This window comes from Hyperolius riggenbachi, chromosome 6 (assembly GCF_040937935.1).
Source record: "Hyperolius riggenbachi isolate aHypRig1 chromosome 6, aHypRig1.pri, whole genome shotgun sequence".
Lineage (NCBI taxonomy): Eukaryota > Metazoa > Chordata > Amphibia > Anura > Hyperoliidae > Hyperolius > Hyperolius riggenbachi.
In genome coordinates, this window is record NC_090651.1 from 328,377,974 (window position 1) to 328,399,021 (window position 21,048).

A 21,048-nucleotide genomic window follows, 5' to 3' on the forward strand; every position below is an offset into this window, starting at 1 on the left:
ATCCAGGGATTTTATCTGATTGCCATCTGGAGTCAGGGAGGATTTTTTTCCCTTTTGGGGCTAATTGGACCATGCCGTGTAAGGGTTTTTCGCCTTCCTCTGGATCAAAAATCTTCATCTGGAGGAAAAACGGTTTAACCATTTATTTAGGAAAGGGTTCTTTACAGCAAGAGTGATTAAGATGTGGAATGCATTGCCACAGGAAGTCGTTATGGCAAACGCTATACCTGCATTTAAAGGGGGCTTACATGCTTTCCTTGTGTTGAAAAACATCCATGGCTACAATTACTAGGTAATGCCTAATTAAGTTGATCCAGGGATTTTATCTGATTGCCATCTGGAGTCGGGAAGGAATTTTTCCCTTTTGGGGCTAATTTGACCATGCCTTGTGGGGGTTTTTTCGTCTTCCTCTGGATCAACAGGGATATGTGAGGGAGTAGGCTGGTGTTGTACTTTGTTCTCTGGTTGAACTCGATGGACGTATGTCTTTTTTCAACCAAAATAACTATATGTAACTATATGTAACTACCTGATGGACATGTACACACACCAGTTTATTTAAAGCAGCACTTTATTCCACAAATGTAGGAATGTAATGGGATTTCTGCCTTTTAGAAATTAAAACACGATTCTGCGTCAAGTACGCAATTTTTGGTGGGACTTGGATCCCCCTCTGGAATGCCACGGTCCAGGTGTTAGGCCCTTTGAAACAACGTTTCCATCACTTTTGTTGCCAGAAACAGCCCCTAAAGGCAGGGCCGGATTTACCATAAGGCACTGTAGGCTCGTGCCTACAGGCACCTGATGGAAAGGCGGTCCACTTCCCTCCCTGAGTTGCTCCCTCCTTACTTATACAGAGTCCTGAGCAGAGTATAAATAAGGTTACTCACCTGGCTCTTGGCATTTCACAGGGGCACCTCTAGCTACTTAATACTGTGGGTACCTCTGGCTACCTAATACTCTAATACTAAGGGGCACCTGTGGCTACGTACTCTAGGCAGGTGAAGTAGGGGAGAGATGACAGCTGGGCAGCCAGCACACTTGTGGTACATTTTGGTGGGGGTTTGTAGGACCATGGAGGATAGAGTCTAATGTACCAGGACATCTGTGCCTATAGGCTCCTGTGATGTAAAGCCAGCCTGCCTATAGGTTTTAGAACTCACCTGCCCATGGAAATCTATGGCGGTTTGCCGGTTCGGTAATGTTTGCAGCAAGTTAGAGTTTCTGAACTGAAAATTTCATGTTCACGACATCACTAATGATATGCAGGCAGGATCCTGCTAGCTCTCGCAAAACACGAACCGCAAACCTAATTTTTTCCCACTATGCATAAGGACCTATCTTCTTGGCTGAAATTGTCTTTTCATTGCAATGTGCAGTGACTGGAAGTGTGACAAACAGAAACTGGTGCTTGTTGCCACTCTGTGTTAGAGAAAACAACAGCAATCAGCATAGAAAATCTAATGCGGTATATTTCAATTTTCCCAATTTGTAGCAGGAAATGTCTCAGGCTAAGTGCACACTTAGCAGAAATGCTAGCGTTGCGTAAAACACTGCCTTTTTGCCGCTAATAGAAATCTATGGGCCACAGGAAAAATGCATGTAAAAACTCATATATGTTTTCTATGCGTGCGCAGTGTCGGAGTGGGAGGTGGTAAAGCTGAGGAAATCCACTTGCTGGCCAAGCAGCAGTAATCAGGTGTTGCTGCTCACAGTGAAGCCTTGCTGCAGGTTTCTATTGGTAGTGATATCACAGGGTTACTCCTGCTTGGCCAGCAGGTGGATTTCCTCAGTTTTTCCACCTCCCAGTCTGACACTATGCGTGCATTTTCAAAAACGGCTGTTTTTGTTGCATAATATGCAAAACGAATCAAAAACGCACATAATGAAAGTCAATGGAAACGCAATGGTATGCGGTTTTCATGTGTTTTTATATGCTTTTTTTTGGGAAAAAAAAAAGTTTTGCAATGTATTTTTGCTTCCTGTTGTCTTCCTATTATTTGCATAAAACGTATGAAAAACGCATACAAAACACGTATGCGCAAACACATTAAACACATTAAAAAGCACACAAAATGCTTGAAAAACACATCTGCAGTAAAAAAAAAAAAAAAACGGTAACGCAAATGCACCAAAAACGCAGTACAAAACGCACACAAAAAAGTATACGCATGACATAAAACGTGGCCTTCCATGTTACGTTATGTGTGCACCTACCATCGAAATATGCCTACACAAAATACTGGATAGTTGCCAAGTCCAAACCAAATTAATCGGGCAACGGGAACCAACTGCAAATCGCAAATCACTATCACAATCGCTAGCGTTTTGAATTTGTGTTTTGTAGGCGATTTCATGAGCGTTGTTTTGGCAATTTTGGTACCGATTTTAAAAAGGGTAAGCTTTTTGCCAGCGCTTGTGTAGCGATTTGCAATTTTAATTCTGTCATTTCAAATTGTTATATTTTTACACTTTGCATTAATTAAAAATCACACACAAATCACTATGTGTAGCGATTCATTAGCGATTTGCCAGCGTTACAATACTTTACATTGGAGTGCAAATGCTCCCAAAATGCTGCATGTCCTGCGATTGCAATTTTTGCTACTGTGGAACTTGTTACATTTATTTACATTGGCAGAGCGTTTAGGGAAATCGTTAGCAATTTAAAGCGAACCCTAAATGCTCAAAAAAGCTCTCTAGTGGGTTCCAGCCCTTAGTTCCCAGCTGAGCATCTCTTCAACATGCTGTTTATGCTATTACTTAAAGAAAAATTATTTCTCGATAATTGTGGGCATTAAAGGGAAATTTGCTTGTGGTCACTTTATGCATATAAATTTAACATACAATTTCTTCTATTTTTTTAGCTCCCCTCAATGCCCCTATCCTCACAAGTAATGGCACTGACAATAAACTTGTCAGTGATACCTATGTGTCTCTCCATTGTGATGGGAGTGGTCAGTCTATAACTCGTTACATCTTCTTTCGAGATGGGATGGATATCTGTTCCGGGCATAATGTGGCCTGCAGCGATTCCTACCTCTACTTCCAGCCAATCACAGCGAGTGACAGTGGAAGCTACACCTGTGTCATCCAGAATCCTGTCAGTTTCAACACCAGCAACACCCTGCAGCTGACTGTATCAGGTAAGAACTAGATGGACTATGGGCACAATCCACTACCGTCTTTAATAAGGATTGTGAGTCATATGTTTCTGTTACCACCTTGGTGACTAAACATAGTATTCACCAAACTTGGTACACACCTTTAGTGATGTCGCGAACCTCCGATTTTCAGTTCGCGAACACTGTTCGCGAACCTCCGCAGAAAGTTTGGTTTGCGAAAACATTCGCGAACCGCAATAGACTTCAATGGGGAGGCGAATTTAAAAATTTAGAAAAATTTCTACTGAATGGAAAAATGATATAAAACACATTTCAAGAGATCTAATACATGGAGGAAGGCCCTCCACCATCCCTACTCACTCCTACCAGAGGGAGGAGGGACTCATCTGCCAGGGAATTATAGTATTTCAAAAGCCAGCTTACATACCGTGGCTGGGAATTGAACCCAGGTCTCAGTGTATAGTAGGTAACTATCCATATCCATTATACCACCAACACTACAAGCTGAAGCTAGCCTAGCATGTACCATTTATGCTCAATCCAAGAGAAAAATTAGACAAGACAAATAACATTTATACCACACTTTCCTCCTGGCAGACTCAAAGCACCAGAGCTGCAGCCACTAGGGCACGCCCTATAGGCAGTAGCAGGAAGACTTGCCTAAGGTTTCCTACTGAATATGTGCTGGCTTACTGAACAGACAGAGCCAAAATTCAAACCCTGGTCTCCTGTGTCAGAGGCAGAGCCCTTAACCATTACACCATCCAGCCACTGCTTAAGGAGTTGTAGCCAGGCATGGCCTTGCCTTTTGTGTTCAACAGTTGTCCAAAGAGAACCCCAGATAGCCAGGTAGATTAATCTCTCTCTGGCTCGTAAGCGAAATTAGCACATTACAATCATCACTTGGAGAGAAAGAGGCACAAATGGAGACAGAAGGTAGGCAGAAGTGGTACAGAGGGACACAGTGAAGGTAGAGGGACACAGTGGAGGCAGAGGTGGCACAGGTGGGGACACTAGAGGCACTGGGGGTACAAATGAGGTACAGGAAACTGATATGGCGTTCCGACTTAAGAACGGATTCAGGTTATGAATGATCATACGGTACCTAGCTTGGTTGTTAATTGGGGACTACCTGTGTATAAAATAAACAGTTTCATGAATTGTAATACATAAAGAACAGTCTATCTTATAGAGCGTCCTTGCAAGATACTGCATGTAGGTAAAACTAAGAGGGATTTAAAAGCAAGGGTAGGGCTGGTGCACACCAAGAGCGCTTCTGAGTGCTTTTTAAAATGCTTGCACTTTGAAAAGCGCTTGGCTAATGTATTTAAATGGGATAGAGCACACCAGAGCGATGTGATTTGCTTCCAAGCGCAAATACAGGTTCTGCAGCATTTGCACTGATACCTGAAGCAATTCAGCCTCAACGTTAAGTGTCGCAAAGTGGAAAATCGCTCTGAAAAGCGCTAGATCAGAGCGATTTTCCAAGTGTTTGTGTTACAGAGGCTGTTCAGTTACAGCACTACTGTAACAAATAATAAAAAACGCTACACCAAAATGCTCCAAATATCGCTAGGCATGCATAGAAAATCACTAGGTCACATGCCTAGAATCACCTAGAAAAATCACTTCAAAAAGCGGTAAGCGTTTGCAATTACGCTAGCGCTTTTTGATGTGCACTGGCCCATACTTGAGCATTTTAGGGAAATAGAACAAGGAAAAATGTAAATGCCATTATACAAGCACTATAGGGAGCATCATGGAGCCTCGCTCAAGGGCACAAAGATAAAAACGATATCAGTTGAATCTTTCAGAAAGGAGGCGGGATTTTGATTACATCCTTCTATCAATAGTAGAGATGTCGCGAACCTCCGATTTTCGGTTCGCGAACTTCCGCGGAAGGTTCGGTTGGCGGAAAAGTTCGCGAACCGCAATAGACTTCAATGGGGATGCGAACTTTGAAAAATAGAAAAAATTATGCTGGCCACAAAAGTGATGGAAAAGATGTTTCAAGGGGTCTAACACCTGGAGGGGGGCATGGAGGAGTGGGATACATGCCCAAAGTCCCGGGGAAAAATCTGGATTTGACGCAAAGCAGCATTTTAAGGGCAGAAATCACATTGAATGCTAAATTGCAGGCCTAAAGTGCTTTAAAACGTCTCGCATGGGTATACATCAATCAGGGAGTGTAATTAGAGTTCTGCTACACACTGACACACCAAACTCACTGTGTAACGCACCGCAAACAGCTGTTTGCGTAGTGATGGCCGTACTGGACTGGTGTGCACCGTGGCCAGAGTGTAGGCCGTGGCGTTTTTCAAGCCCATATGGTCGCCGGGCTGTGGTAGCTCAATGATAGAACAACAGTGACTGTCCAGGTGATCAAATTTGGTCTGACCACAATGAAGCAACGACCTTATTATCTTTTGTGTGCCACCCCCACCCGAGACACTCAAATAGCCGGCGGTCATTACTTCATTGTGATGTGCAAGCCCCTTCACCGCGGCAAGGTAATGATCATGAAGGGGGATGGGCACATGTACATGCCTTTTGTTTTGTTGTTGCAGCCGCCCGCAGTGCTGCCAGAAAAATTAGGCAGGCATGTACACGCACCAGAAAAATTAGTGTAGCGGCCGCTGCTAGCAGCGGCCTTAAACATTCAGGAATCCGCCTAGAGTCCTGGACCCTGTTGGTGGTGGCGGAGAAGGCAGTCAAGTGGCCTGCAGGCAGAGATGTGGTGTGTGGGGACTGACTTAGTCTTCGGTCGTGCAGTAGCCCTCCGGGATCCATTCCTCATTCATCTTGATAAAGGTCAGGTACTGAACACTGTCGTGACTTAGGCGACTTCTCTTCTCAGTAACTATGCCTCCAGCTGCACTGAAGGTCCTTTCTGACAGGACGCTTGCGGCAGGGCAAGAGAGAAGTTGTATGGCAAATTGGGACAGCTCTGGCCACAGGTCAAGCCTGCGCAACCAGTAGTCCAAGGGTTCATCGTCGCTTTTCGCAGAGTCTACATCCACACTCAAGGCCAGGTAGTCGGCTACCTGCCGCTCCAGGCGTTGTTGGAGGGTGGATCCGGAAGGATTATGGCGAGGAGTTGGACTAAAGAACGTCCGCATGTCCGACATCACCCTGAGATCGTTGGAGCATCCTGTCCTTGCCTGCGTGGACTTGGGAGGAGGAGGGTTACTGCCAGTGGTACCTTGATTGCGTTTTGCAGCCACATCACCCTTAAATGCATTGTAAAGCATCATCGACAGCTTGTTCTGCAAGTGCTGCATCCTTTCCGCCTTTTGTTGAGTTGCTAAGAGGTCCGCCACTTTGTGCCTGTACCGAAGGTCTAGTAGCGTGGCCACCCAGAACAGTTCATTCATCTTGAGTTTTTTGATACGGGGGTCCCTCAACAGGCTGGACAACATGAAAGAGGACATCTGCACAAAGCTGGATGCAGACGTACTCTCCATCTCCTCTTGCTCTTCCTCAGTGACGGGACGCAACTCCTCTTCCTCCCCCAGCCACGAACAATACCACGGGAACGTGGAGCAGCAGAAGCCCCCTGTGACGGCTGCCGCGGTTGTTCTTCTTCCGCCGCCTCTTCCTCCTTCACAGAAACACCTTCCTCATCATCACCATCATCAGAGTCTGACTCCTCTCCTTCCCCACACGACTCCTCTTCTTCCTCCTCCTCCTCTTCCTCCTCTTCCCCCCCTCTGTGCTGCCGCAGGTGTTGTGGGAACATCGGGTTCGTGTGTAAATGGCTCCCACGACTCCTGCTGCCGTAACTCTTCTCGTTCACGCTCCTCCACAGCTGTATCCACCACTCTACGCACAGCACACTCCAGGAAGTAGGCGTAGGGGATCAAGTCGCTGATGGTGCCCTCATCGCGACTCACCAGTTTGGTCACCTCCTCAAAGGGCTCCATGACCCTGCATGCATTTCGCATCAGTGTCCAGTTGTTGGGCTACAACATCCCCATCCTCCCAGATTGTGTCCTTGTACTGTAATGATACAGGTAGTGGGTGACGGCTTTCTCCTGGTCTAGCAGGCGAGAGAACATCAGCAGGGTGGAATTCCAGCGAGTCGGGCTATCACAAATCAGGCGTCTCACCGGCAAGTTGTTTCTACGCTGAATCTCCGCAAAGCGTGCCATGGCCTTGTAAGAGTGCCTGAAATGCCCACACAACTTCCTGGCCTGCTTCAGGACATCCTCTAAGCCTGGGTACTTGGACACAAATCTTTGCACGACCAGATTCAGCACATGTGCCATGCAGGGTATGTGTGTCAGCTTTCCCAAATTCAACGCAGCAATCAGATTGCTGCCGTTGTCACACACCACGTTGCCGATCTCAAGCTTGTGCGGGTCAGCCTTTGCTCCACCTGTTTGTTAAGAGCAGCCAGGAGAGCTGCTCCAGTGTGACTCTCTGCTTTCAGGCAAGACATGTCTAACACTGCGTGACACCGTCATACCTGGCATGCAGCATAGGCCCTGGGGTGCTGGGGCTGTGTAGCTGGAGAGGAGATCGTGGCACCAGCCAAGGAGGAGGAGGAGGATGACGACAGCGAAGCGGTGGTAGCAGGTGGAGAGGAGGTGGCTGGAGGCCTGCCTGCAAGCCGTGGAGGTGTGACAAGTCGGTCTGCTGCGCAGCCACGTACTCCCTGCTTGCTGCCATCGGTCACCAGGTTGACCCAATGGGCTGTGTATGTAATGTAGTGGCCCTGCCCGTGCTTGGCAGACCAGGCATCCGTGGTCAGGTGGACCCTTGACCCAACGCTGTGTGCCAGAGATGACACCACTTGCCTCTCAACTGCACGGTACAGTTTGGGTATGGCCTTTTGAGAAAAATAATTGCGGCCTGGTATCTTCCACTGCGGTGTACCAATGGCCACAAACTTACGGAAAGCCTCCGACTCCACCAGCTTGTATGGTAATAGCTGGCGAGCTAATAGTTCCGCCACGCCAGCTGTCAGACGCCTGGCAAGAGGGTGACTGGCAGACATTTGCTTCTTCCGCTCAAATACTTCCTTCACGGACAGCTGGGTACTGCTGTGGGCAGAGGAGAAGGAACCGCTCAAGGGAAGAGGCGGTGTGGAGGAGGGTGGCTGTGAAGGTGCAAGGGAGAAAGTGGATGAAGACGATGCACCTGAAGGAGGAAGAGGAGAAGGAGGGTGGCTTGTTTTTTGAGGGGTGCTGCTTTTCCTCAGGTGTTCTTGCCATAGCTGTTTGTGCCTTCTCTCCAGGTGCCTTCGTAAGGCACTTGTCCCTACGTGAGAGTTGGCCTTTCCACGGCTCAATTTTTGCTGGCAGAGACAACAGATGGCTTTGCTCCGATCTGAGACACACACGTGAAAAAATTTCCAAACCGCTGAGCCCCCCTGGGCTGATGGCGCTACGGTGGCATCAGCAGCTGACGTTGAAGGGCATGTGTGCTGGCTGGCCATAGCTGGCGATGCATGGCGCCGGACACTGCCCCCAGCTGTTTCTGAGGATGAGCTCCCTCTGCTTCTATCATGGAGTCGTCTCCTCCTACTCCTCTCTGACTCCTCCTCTGAACTGTCCCCCTGGTCATCTCCTCTACCGGGAACATATGTGGTATCCGTATAATCGTCATCATAATCCTCCTGGCCAGCTGTGCTTTCATCAGACACCTCCTCAAGTGCACCAACTTCAGGTGGTCCACCATCATCCCCATCCACACACGTTACGTCCATATTATCGCCACCTAACTCAGACGTATGAGGTGGTGTACCTGCGCCTTCTTGTTGTTATGGCAGTAGTGGCTGGGAATCAGTGATTTTACCACCACCACCAAATAACTCCTGCGAAGTGTCAAATGCAGCGGATGTGGTGCTTGTTGTAGCGCTGGTGGCTGCGGGAGATGAGGTGTTCTGTGTTAAAAACTCAATCACCTCCTCACGATTTTGGGAAGTGATGGCACGTGCCTTCTTCTGAGCACTGTATTTTGGGACAAGTCTGCACGAAATCACAGAAACACCACCTCGCACAGACCAGCCGGTGCCTGGTGGCCTTCCTCTGGGCCTGCCTCTACCTCTTCCTCTACCTGGTTTGTCCATTTTGTCCATCTCGGGGGGATGCTAGCTATATGCAGTGAGGTGGGTTCTCACTCAACACAACCGGTAGTTAGATGCAGTGAGGTGGCCAGGTGGGTTCTCACTCAACACAACAGGTATTTAGATGCAGTGAGCTGGGTTCACTCAACACAAAGCTAGGTATATGCAGTGATGAGGTGGGTTAAGTATACACAACAGGTACTGGGTAGTTAGATGCAGTGAGCTGGGTTCACTGAACAGTGAAGGTACTTAAGATGCAGTGAGGTGGGTTCTCACTCAACACAACCGGTAGTTAGATGCAGTGAGGTGGCCAGGTGGGTTCTCACTCAACACAACAGGTATTTAGATGCAGTGAGCTGGGTTCACTCAACACAACACTAGGTATATGCAGTGATGAGGTGGGTTAAGTATACACAACAGGTACTGGGTAGTTAGATGCAGTGAGCTGGGTTCACTGAACAGTGAAGGTACTTAAGATGCAGTGAGGTGGGTTCTCACTCAACACAACCGGTAGTTAGATGCAGTGAGGTGGCCAGGTGGGTTCTCACTCAACACAACAGGTATTTAGATGCAGTGAGCTGGGTTCACTCAACACAAAGCTAGGTATATGCAGTGATGAGGTGGGTTAAGTATACACAACAGGTACTGGGGTATATGCAGTACTGGGTAGTACAATGTGCAGCTCCCTGTCACACACACAGGTAGTCACTGAATGTGCTGGGCTGCTGGCAGTGGCACACACACTATCAATTAGCAATGCTGTGCATGCAACAAAAGTGTCAGTTTGACACACAGAAAAAAAAAAAAAAAGTACAGGATGAGCTCTTACAAGAGCTGTTGCTGGGTGCTATAAAAGCAATAACAATCAGCCAGGAGCAAGCTAAGCAGCCAAGAACCTAACTAATCTGTCCCTAGAAGAACAAGTCTGCAGCAGCTCTCCCTAGTCTGTCTAATAGCAGGCAGACGAGTGACTGTAATGGCCGCCGGAGGCTGCCTTATATAAGGGGGGGTGGGGCTCCAGGGCTTAGTGTAGCCTGAATGGCTACAATGTGCCTGCTGACTGATGCAGAGGGTCAAAGTTGACCCTCATGGTGCATTATGGGGCGAATCGAACTTCCGCAAAAGTTCGCCTGGTGCAGGCGAACGCAAACCCCCGAAGTTCGCCTGGAACCGTTCGCCGGCGAACCGTTCGCTACACCTCTAATCAATAGACACCATGCGGCTATACAGATTAAACACTCTTGAGCCACATGGTTTCAATACCAATCTCGATCTAACCCCCTTGACATATAATCGCTAAACAAAAGAGCATCTATTTAATGGATATCTGACCATTGGTGGACCTCTATGGATAGGTGTGATATGTATCTAGTGTCCTATCATTAGGATGTTATTGCATGAAACACCTGTTAAATGGTGTGAGAAAAAGATATATAAAAAAATACAAAGTGTAAGGGACATTGGGAAAGGATGTCTGCCTGTCTGTGGATGTAAACAATCTATCATGTCCAAAATGAGTGATGCCTTGTGCATAGTAGGGATCTAACAAAAATATACTTCTATGTATTGCAAATATATGGATAAAAATAGATATGAAAAGATGAAACAGATACAGTGGGATGCGAAAGTTTGGGCAATTTTGTTAATCGTCATGATTTTTTTATATAAATTGTTGGTTGTTACGATAAAAAAATGTTAGTTAAATATATCATATAGGAGACACACACAGTGATATTTGAGAAGTGAAATGAAGTTTATTGGATTTACAGAAAGTGTGCAATAAGTGTTTAAACAAAATTAGGCAGATGTATAAATTTGGGCACCACAAAAAAGAAATGAAATCAACATTTAGTAGATCCTCCTTCTGCAGAAATTACAGCCTCTAAACTCTTCCTGTAGGTTCCAATGAGAGTCTGGATTCTGGTTGAAGGTATTTTGGACCATTCCTCTTTACAAAACATCTCTAGTTCATTCAGGTTTGATGGCTTCCGAACATGGACAGCTCTCTTTAAGGGCTGGTTCAGACGGACGCTTGCAGAGCGTTTACAGCCAGCGTTCAGGGCTTGGTGTTAAACGCTCCCATTCAAGTGAATGGGAGCGTTTGTACCAAGCTTTCAAGCGCGTTTACACAAACGCGGCGTTTGGGTCCCGATTTTCCCTGGCTTTCAAGGAGCCCCTGGAAGCTACATGTAGCTTCCAGGGGAGGTTAACCGCGACGGCTAATGTCCCCCTAGGGGAAGAAAAAACGCGACCGCATCCAAACGCACACGAACGCTGCTGAACGCGACGCCAGCAAACGCAACGCCTCCAAACGTCCGTCTGAACCAGCCCTAACTCACACCACTGATTTTCAGTTATATTCAGGTCTGAGGACTGAGATGGTCATTCCAGAACATTGTACTCGTTCCTCTGCATGAATGCCTTAGTGGATTTTGAACAGTGTTTAGGATTGTTGTCTTGTTCAAAGATCCAGCCCCGGCGCAGCTCCAGCTTTATCACTGATTCCTGGACATTGGTCTCTAGAATCTGCTGATACTGAGTGTAATCCATACGTCCCTCAACTTTTACAAGATTCCCAGTCCCTGAACTGGCCACACAGCCCCACAGCATGATGAAACCACCACCATATTTTACTGTAGGTAGCAGGTGTTTTTCTTGAAATGCTGTGTTTTTCCTCCATGCTTAACACCCCTTGTTATGCCCAAATAACTCAATTTTAGTTTCATCAGTACACAGCAGCTTATTCCAAAATGAAGCTGGCTTGTCCAAATGTGCTTTAGCATATCTCAAGCGGCTCTGTTTGTGCTGTGAGCGGAGAAAAGGCTTCCTCTGCATCATTCTCGCATACAGCATCTCCTTGTGTAAAGTGCACTGAATGGTTGAATGATGCACAGTGACTCCATCTGCAGCAAGATGATGTTCTAGGTCCTTGGTGTTGGTCTGTGGGTTAACTTGAACTGAGCCTGTGGTCTTCCATTTCCTCAATATGTTCCTAACTGTGGAAACAGACAGCTGAAATCTCTGAGAAAACTTTCTGTATCCTTCCTCTAAACCATAATGGTGAACAATCTTTGTCTTCAGGTCATTTGAGAGTTGTTTTGAGACCCCCATGTTGCTATTCTTCAGAGAAATTTAAAAGAGGCGGGAAACTTACAAATAAACCCCCTTACTAGGGGCCTCTAAACGGGCCTTAGGCCTAGTAGATATATATATTTCTTCTGTCCCCTTATAAGATCTTATAAGTAAATGTCAAGGTTAGCCTCTATTTCATCAACAGGCTCCTCATTACCTGCATAGCCTTAGCTATAGCATACCCGGCAATCTGTAATTGTAGCAAACCGGCACTCGCCGGGACTCACGTGTCCTTTACAGCTCACAGTCAGCATTGAAAAGGCGGTTACTACTGGTACAGCATTCAGCTCTCAAGACGGGTTACCTGCGTGCCTGTCGTTTACTCAAATGAACTCAATTTTCTGCCCAACTAAGGTACTTGGAATTCAGATGTCGGGTAGAGAGCAGAGGCGATGTAGGGACTAGTCACATGACTGCAGCCGCACGTGATGCGTTTCACCCGTTCTTCGGGTTTCATCAGACGTGACATCACAATCCCTCCCCTTCTCTTTATAATGTTGAGCGGGGATCAGTGACGTTAGTTAAAGGAACAAACATTTTAAAAGGTTAGATAATTCCATTGAGAACAAACAGGCTCCCTCCAGTGTTGTATATAGAAATACTTTTAAGTTCATATCGCTATTTAAACCATTCGGTTTGCATGGCAGTGCATTTATAAATCCAGTATGATTCTTTTTTAAGGAGTTCTTTGTCATAATTACCTGCATCGTTTATTCTGCCTTTTCCTATTTTTCTTATTATCCACAAGGAGTTCCTTCCTGTTTTTCTCCTAGTCTTTTTTATGGTCTAAAGCAATTTTTATTTTTGTTTGTATTTTTTCCTCTCAAGATACCCTCAAAATAAGAAAAAATAGGAAAAGGCAGGATAAATAATGCACCTTGAAGCCTACTGGTTATACACGCATGGTTACCACCTATGGCACCCACTATAATGAAGTATGAAATATACTTGGAAGACACTGGCACTTACTTTACAGAAATCCTATCCTGAAGCACATTATGGGTGACCATCCCCATATGGCAGAAAAACGATGCACCAACTTGAATGACTTGCTGGTTACATGTGATTTTGGGTTTACAAGTGATTTTTAGCAGTTACAGGCGTAACTGCAAAAATGTATGTGAAATTTAGTGTAATCATAATTAGCTGATTACGATCACCACTACTCAAAATATACACAGCAGTGATTTGTAAGTGTTGGGAAGAGCCTGTACCCAATACGTCTTTAGGCACTCACGGTGTGATGTATGATTATTTGCATTAGAAGAAACTGTTACAGTGTAAGACTATCAAGTGTCTGCTGATAGTGTAATTACCATAAAAGGCAAAGTAAAATGAAGGAGGGGAAACGGAGGACTACAAAAAGAAATACGTGTCAGGCACTGACTAGAGATGGGCCGAACGGTTCGCCGGCGAACGTTTCCAGGCGAACTTTGGGTGCTTCGCCTTCGCCGGCGAAGGCAAACTTTCCCGGAAGTTCGATTCGCCCCATAATGCTCCATTAGGGTCAACATTGACCCTCCACATCACAGTCAGCAGGCACATTGTAGCCAATCAGGCTACAGTCAGTCCTGGAGCCACTCCCCCCCTTATATAAGGCAGGCTCTGCCAGCCATTACACTCACTCGTGTACCGGCAATAGTGAGAGTAGGGTGAGCTCAGCTGCTTCAGACTGTTTCTCATAGGGAAAGATTAGTTAGGCTTTTGGCTTGTTAGCTTGCTCCTGGCTGAATCTTATTGCTATAATAGCACCCCTCAACAGCTCTTTTGAGAGCTAATGTCCTCCTGATGTGTTTTTTTTTTGTGTTGCCCACTGACACTGACATTATACAGCCCTCTCTGTTGCAGCTGGACCTTGGTAATTGTTATTACTGTGCCAGCCAGGCTCTGCCTAACTACAGTATGTTGCAAAAGTATTCGGCCCCCTTGAAGTTTTCAACATTTTGTCATATTACTGCCACAAACATGAATCAATTTTATTGGAATTCCACATGAAAGACCAACACAAAGTGGTGTACACATGAGAAGTGGAACGAAAATCATACATGATTCCAAACATTTTTTTTACAAATAAATAACTGCAAAGTGGTATGTGCATAATTATTCGTCCCCCTTTGATCTGAGTGCAGTCAGTTGCCTATAGACATTGCCTGATGAGTGCTAATAACTAAATAGAATGCAGCTGTGTTTAATCTAATGTCAGTACAAATACAGCTGCTCTGTGAGGGCCTCAGAGGTTGTCTAAGAGAATATTGGGAGCAACAACACTGTGAAGTCCAAAGAACACACAAGACAGGTCAGGGATCAAGTTATTGAGAAATTTAAAACAGGCTTAGGCTACAAAAAGATTTCCAAAGCCTTGAACATCCCACGGAGCACTGTTCAAGCGATCATTCAGAAATGGAAGGAGTATGGCACAACTGTACACCTACCAAGACAAGGCCATCCACCTAAACTCACAGGCCGAACAAGGAGAGCGCTGATCAGAAATGCAGTCAAGAGGCCCATGGTGACTCTGGACGAGTTGCAGAGATCTACAGCTCAGGTGGGAGACTCTGTCCATAGGACAACTATTAGTCATGCACTGTACAAAGTTGGCCTTTATGGAAGAGTGGCAAGAAGAAAGGCATTGTTAACAGAAAGCATAAGAAGTCCCGTTTGCAGTTTGCCACAAGCCATGTGGGGGACACAGCAACCATGTGGAAGAAGGTGCTCTGGTCAGATGAGACCAAAATGGAACTTTTTGGCCAAAATGCAAGACGCTATGTGTGGCAGAAAACTAACACTGCACATCACTCTGAACACACCATCCCCACTGTCAAATATGGTGGTGGCAGCATCATGCTCTGGGTGCATCTCTTCAGCAGGGACAGGGAAGCTGGTCAGAGTTGATGGGAAGATGGATGGAGCCAAATGCAGGGCAAACTTCGAAGACAACCTCTTGGAGACTGCAAAAGACTTGAGACTGGGGCGGAGGTTCACCTTCCAGCAGAACAATGACCCTAAACATAAAGCCAGGGCAACAATGGAATGGTTTAAAACAAAACATATCTATGTGTTAGAATGGCCCAGTCAAAGTCCAGATCTAAATCCAATCGAGAATCTGTGGCAAGATCTGAAAACTGCGGTTCACAAACGCTGCCCATCTAATCTGACTGAGCTGGAGCTGTTTTGCAAAGAAGAATGGGCAAGGATTTTAGTCTCTAGATGTGCAAAGCTGGTAGAGACATACCCTAAAAAGACTGGCAGCTGTAATTGCAGCAAAAGGTGGTTCTACAAAGTATTGACTCAGGGGGCCGAATAATTACACACACCCCGCTTTGCAGTTATTTATATGTAAAAAATGTTTGGAATGATGTATGTACACCACTTTGTATTGGTCTTTCACATGGAATTCCAATAAAATTGATGCATGTTTGTGGCAGTAATGTGACAAAATGTGGAAAACTTCAAGGGGGCCGAATACTTTTGCAACCCACTGTATCCATACTGGGACACCTACCTATGCCTAGCTAACTACATGGACACCTACCTATGCCTACCTACCTATACTGGGACTCCTATCTATGCCTAGCTAACTACTGGGACACCTACCTATGCCTACCTACCTATACTGGGACTCCTACCTATGCCTACCTACATACAAGAAGATAATAAGGTCGTTGCTTCATTGTGGACAGAGCAAATTTGATCAGCTGGACAGTCACTGTTGTTCTATCATTGAGCTACCACAGCCCAGCGACCATATGGGCTTGAACACCGCCACGGCCTTCACTCTCGCCATCGTGCGCACCAGTCCAGCACGGCCGTCACTACACAAACAGCTGTTTGCGGTGCATTACACAGTGAGTTTGGTGTGTCAGTGTAAAGCAGTACTCTAATTACACTCTAATTACACTCCCTGATTGATGTATACACATGCAAGATGTTTTAAAGTACTTTAGACCTGCAATTTAGCATGCAATGTGATTTCTGCCCTTAAAACGCTGCTTTACGTCAAATCCAGATTTTCCCCCGGGACTTTTGACATTTATCCCACTCCGCCATGCCCCTCCAGGTGTTAGACCCCTTCAAACATTTTTTCCATCACTTTTGTGGCCAGCATAATTTTTTCTAGTTTTCAAAGTTCGCCTCCCCATTGAAGTCTATTGTGATTTGTGAAAGTTCACGCGAACCGAACCTTCCGCGAAAGTTCGCGAACCAAAAATCGGAGGTTCGGGCCATCTCTAGCACTGACCACACCCAGAGGAAGTGTCAGATAATGCAAAACACGTAGCTGGGAGGAGCCATCTATGCAAGCATGCACATGTTCCGCTCGCTAAGCCCACAAGTTGACACTACACAAACCTGGTGACAAGCCCTGCGGTAACCACTTGCCTTGCATGCCTCCAGTAAGGTGCTCAGATTTCAATCTGGGACTCACAGTGGGAGGCCCAGCTGCCACTGTAGCATGGGAGGGAGCAATGAAACTCAATGCTGTTTCATCCTGAAAGCAGAGTGGTGTCATGCAAAGCTGAAGTATCACAAGCAGGGGTCGAGTTCTGCGTGGACGCGGGTGGACGGCGTCCACTTACTTTTTCCAGAGATTGAACGTCGTCCACGCTGGCTTGTGTGGAGGGGAGCAGCGCAGAGAAGGCAAGCTATGGGGACAGCGGGGAAGGGCGGACGTCTCCCCCCCCTTCCCTCACCTTCGTGCTCCCCTTCCTGCCTCTCCCCTCCGGTGTTTTCAAGTGTCGGGCCGGCGGCGAAAGTGGCCGGAGACTTACCGCCTTCTTCCAGCCGCAAGGGACGCTCCGCTCTGTGTGCGGCTAGAAGACCAGACTAGTATCCTACATATACTGGGGACATATCCCACTGGCTACATATACTGGCACATATACCTCTGCCTATATATACTGGGCACCTATCCCACTAGCTATATATACTGGGGGCATATCCCACTGGCTACATATACTGGCACATATACCTCTGCCTATATATACTGGGCACATATCCCACTGGCTATATATACTGGGCACATATCCCACTGGATATATATACTGGGCACATATACCTCTGCCTATGTATACTGGGCACATATCCCATTGGCTATATATACTGGGCACATACAGAGCCGGCCCTAGACTTTTTGCCGCCTGAGGCAAATTTAGAAAAAACTGGAACGAGGAAGAGGTGAGTCCTCCCCGCCCGTGCCTCTTACAAATAGCGGTCCGACCCCCCTCCCCGCCGCTAGGCCCAATACCCCCATCCTGCCAGCTACCCCTCCAGCTTGGCGGCCGGCTCCCCGCACCCACGGACGGGTGGGTGCCGCCCCTGGAAATTTGCCGCCTGAGGCAAAAGTTTCACCCCGCCTCATGAGCGGGCCGGGCCTAGGCACATATCCCACTGGCTATATACACTGGGTACATATCCCACTGGCTATATATGCTGGACACATATCCCACTGGCTATATATACTGGGCACATATCCCACTGGCTATATATACTGGGCACATATACCCCTGGCTATATATACTGGGCACATATACCCCTGCCTATATATACTGGTCACATATCCCACTGGCTACATATACTGGGCACATATACCTCTGCCTATATATACTGGGCACAAATCCCATTGGCTATATATACTGGGCACATATCCCACTGGCCATATATACTGGGCACATATACCCCTGGCTACATATACCCCTGCCTATATATACTGGGCACATATCCCACTGGCTACATATACTGGGCACTTATACCCCTGGCTATATATACTGGGCACATATACCCCTGCCTATATATACTGGTCACATATCCCACTGGCTACATATACTGGGCACATATACCTCTGCCTATATATACTGGGCACAAATTCCACTGGCTATATATACTGGGCACATATCCCACTGGCCATATATACTGGGCACATATACCCCTGGCTACATATACCCCTGCCTATATATACTGGGCACATATCCCACTGGCTACATACACTGGGCACATATACCTCTGCCTATATATACTGGGCACATATCCCACTGGCTATATATACTGGGCACATATACCCCTGACTACATATACTGGGCACATATACCACTGGCTACATATACTGGGCACATATACCCCTGGCTACATATACTGGACACATATACCCCTGGCTACATATACTAGGCAACTATAACTCTGGCTTTATATACTGGGGACTACTATACTCATGGCTACTTATACTGGGGACACCTATAGTCATGGCTACCTATGCTGGGGGTACCTATTTTGGGGGAACTGCTGCATTTTGTGGAACCGCTGTTATGTATTTTGGGTAACAGCTGCCAGATTATGTGTATGTTAGGGGAACGGCTGCTGCCAGATTACGTGTATTTTGGGGAACTGCTGCCAGATTGTGTATGTTTGGGGGACCACTGCTGCCAGATTATATGCATTTGGGGTGTTACGTGTATTTTGGGTGTTCCGCTGCCAGGTGTCGCGTATTTTGGGGAACTGCTTCCAAATTATTCGTATGTTGGGGGAACTGCTGCTGCCACATTGTCTATTTTGGGGGAAGCACTGCCATATTATCTGTATTTTGGAGGACCTTTTACCAGATTATGCGTCTTTTTGGTGAAATGTTGTCAGATTACATCTATTTTTGGGGAATACACTACGGCAGAGCTCAAACTTCCTCGGCAGACCTTTTACATCACTGCTAAGGTTATGTATATTTGGCCCCACCCATGACCACTCCCACTGTATGCTTGACCACGCCCATTTTTGTGCGCTACGCGCGGCGCAGGGGTTTTCCAAGTGAGTCCACTCACTTCTTTTCCCAGGACTAGACCCCTGATCACAAGTATACATTATATACACTGCTGGTAAGCTATATCCATTTAAATATGTGCCAGCCAGACCTCATAAGGGAAAGAAGCATTTTGCATGAATTATGGTTTGAAGCTACCTGCTTTTGCAAAATAGCCGGCCAACCTAAATATGCACACTTACTTTGAAACATAAGCACTTATCCCTTTAAGGGCTGGAGCCCACTACAAAATCTCTAATCGCAATCGCTAGCATTTTGTATGGGCGGTTTTTAAGCAATTTCATGAGCATTTTCAGTAGCAATTTTAAAAAGTGTAATCAATTTGCCAGCGGTTGTGTAGCGATTAGCGATTAACTTTTTTTAATTCTGATTGGTCCTTTCAATTAATTTTAATTTTGTTACAGTGTGCAGTAATGTAAAATGCTAGCAAATCGCTCTGTGTAGGTTTTGACGAGCGATTATGCCAGCGTTTATATACTTTACATTGCAGAAACGCTAACGCTCAAAAATGCTCATATCCTGCGTTTGCGATTTTGGTAATCGCAATCTCTCCAGTGGAATTTGGCCCATTCATTAACATTAGTTGAGCATTTAGGGAAATCGATAGCAGTTTGAATCTCTCCCTAAATGCTCACAAAATCGCTCTAGTGGGTTCCAGCCCTCAGAGTGAGGCAGCTGCTGGTTGTGTGCTGAGTGAATTGCCTGGGGGTGGGGGGAATAAACCTTGGATGCATGGAGCATGGGAGTCAATTGATTTGACCAACTTCCATGTAAACAAGAGCATATGATTTAGGAGATAAGATGGCTCCTGGTTTTAAATTGTGTCCGTATAATAGCGTCTTTCCAGCTCCCGGTGTCATATGTCCTCGGGAGTCACAGGACACCGGGAGCTGGAAAAACGCTATTATATGGACGGGCAGCGGCATGAGTGAAGAGGAGAGCAGAGGATGCAGCTGGGTGGACTTGGTAACGTATATCTGCAACACTGCACTAGTCGTATCTACACGGCACCTGGGGGAGTGAGGCAGGAAAGGGAGAGGCGTGCACACTGGTGACTGGGAGTGTGTGTGTGTGTGTGTGTGTGGGGGGGGGGGGGCATTTTATAGGCACGCAAACACTCCTGCAATTACAAGGAGGAGGGAGGGAGGGAGAAAAGAGAGACCTGGTCCACTGCAGCATTATTAGGGGAAAGGAAGAAGCAAGTGTCGGGGAAAGGGAGAGGCAGGAGCCAGGGGAGAGAGGTGGGGGATTGATCAAGAGAGAGGCTGGAGGATGAACACAGAATACAGAGCAGGGAGGACACAGCTGCAGCAATACAGGGCATGGGATCAATACTGGACAGGTGCTGGCTGCAATTGGGGACCAGTCCAGGAGATGTTAATGTCTTTACTTGGGGATGGGATCAGGAGGGGTTAATGTCTTCACTTGAGGACCAGGAAGGGTTAATATCTGCAGTACAGATGTTAGCCTCTCCTGGTCCCAAAGTGCGGACATTAATCCCTCCCCGAGTGAAGAGCCAGTAATACAGTACTTGAGTTTTTAAAAAGTCCAGCTTAACTGCCTAACGAGTCACAACTGCTCCATGCCGATTGGCGTGAGCAGCGTGGCAGCCCCAGGACCACTCCGCACCAATTGGCGTGAATGGCCTGGAATGGGGATTGCAGGAGAGCATGCTAGCCGATGCGCATGCATCTCCGCATGAATGACGGAGCTCCGCTCCACAGTGGCGTAGCTAAGGAGCTGTGGGCCCCGATGCAAGTTTTACAATGGGGCCCCCCAAGCACTCTATACATAACAATTTATACGGCGCACCAAAATCTGCCAGTGGCAACTACAGTGTCAGAGGTGCAAGAAGGGGGTGGGGAACAGTTTGTTAATGATTACCACTATTCAAAGTATCTACAGAAGTCATTATTATG

General features: G+C 46.6%; 1 protein-coding gene across 4 annotated transcripts in view; it reads left to right on the forward strand.

Moving 5' to 3' along the window:
* LOC137522901 (carcinoembryonic antigen-related cell adhesion molecule 6-like) overlaps positions 1-21,048 on the forward strand; it is a 131,946-nt gene that overhangs the window by 61,008 nt on the left and 49,890 nt on the right. For all 4 annotated transcript variants that reach the window (XM_068243039.1, XM_068243040.1, XM_068243041.1 and 1 more), the window contains exon 3: positions 2,868-3,146. In XM_068243039.1, coding sequence (XP_068099140.1) covers positions 2,868-3,146 — 279 coding nt within the window. The remainder of the gene's footprint in view (positions 1-2,867; positions 3,147-21,048) is intronic.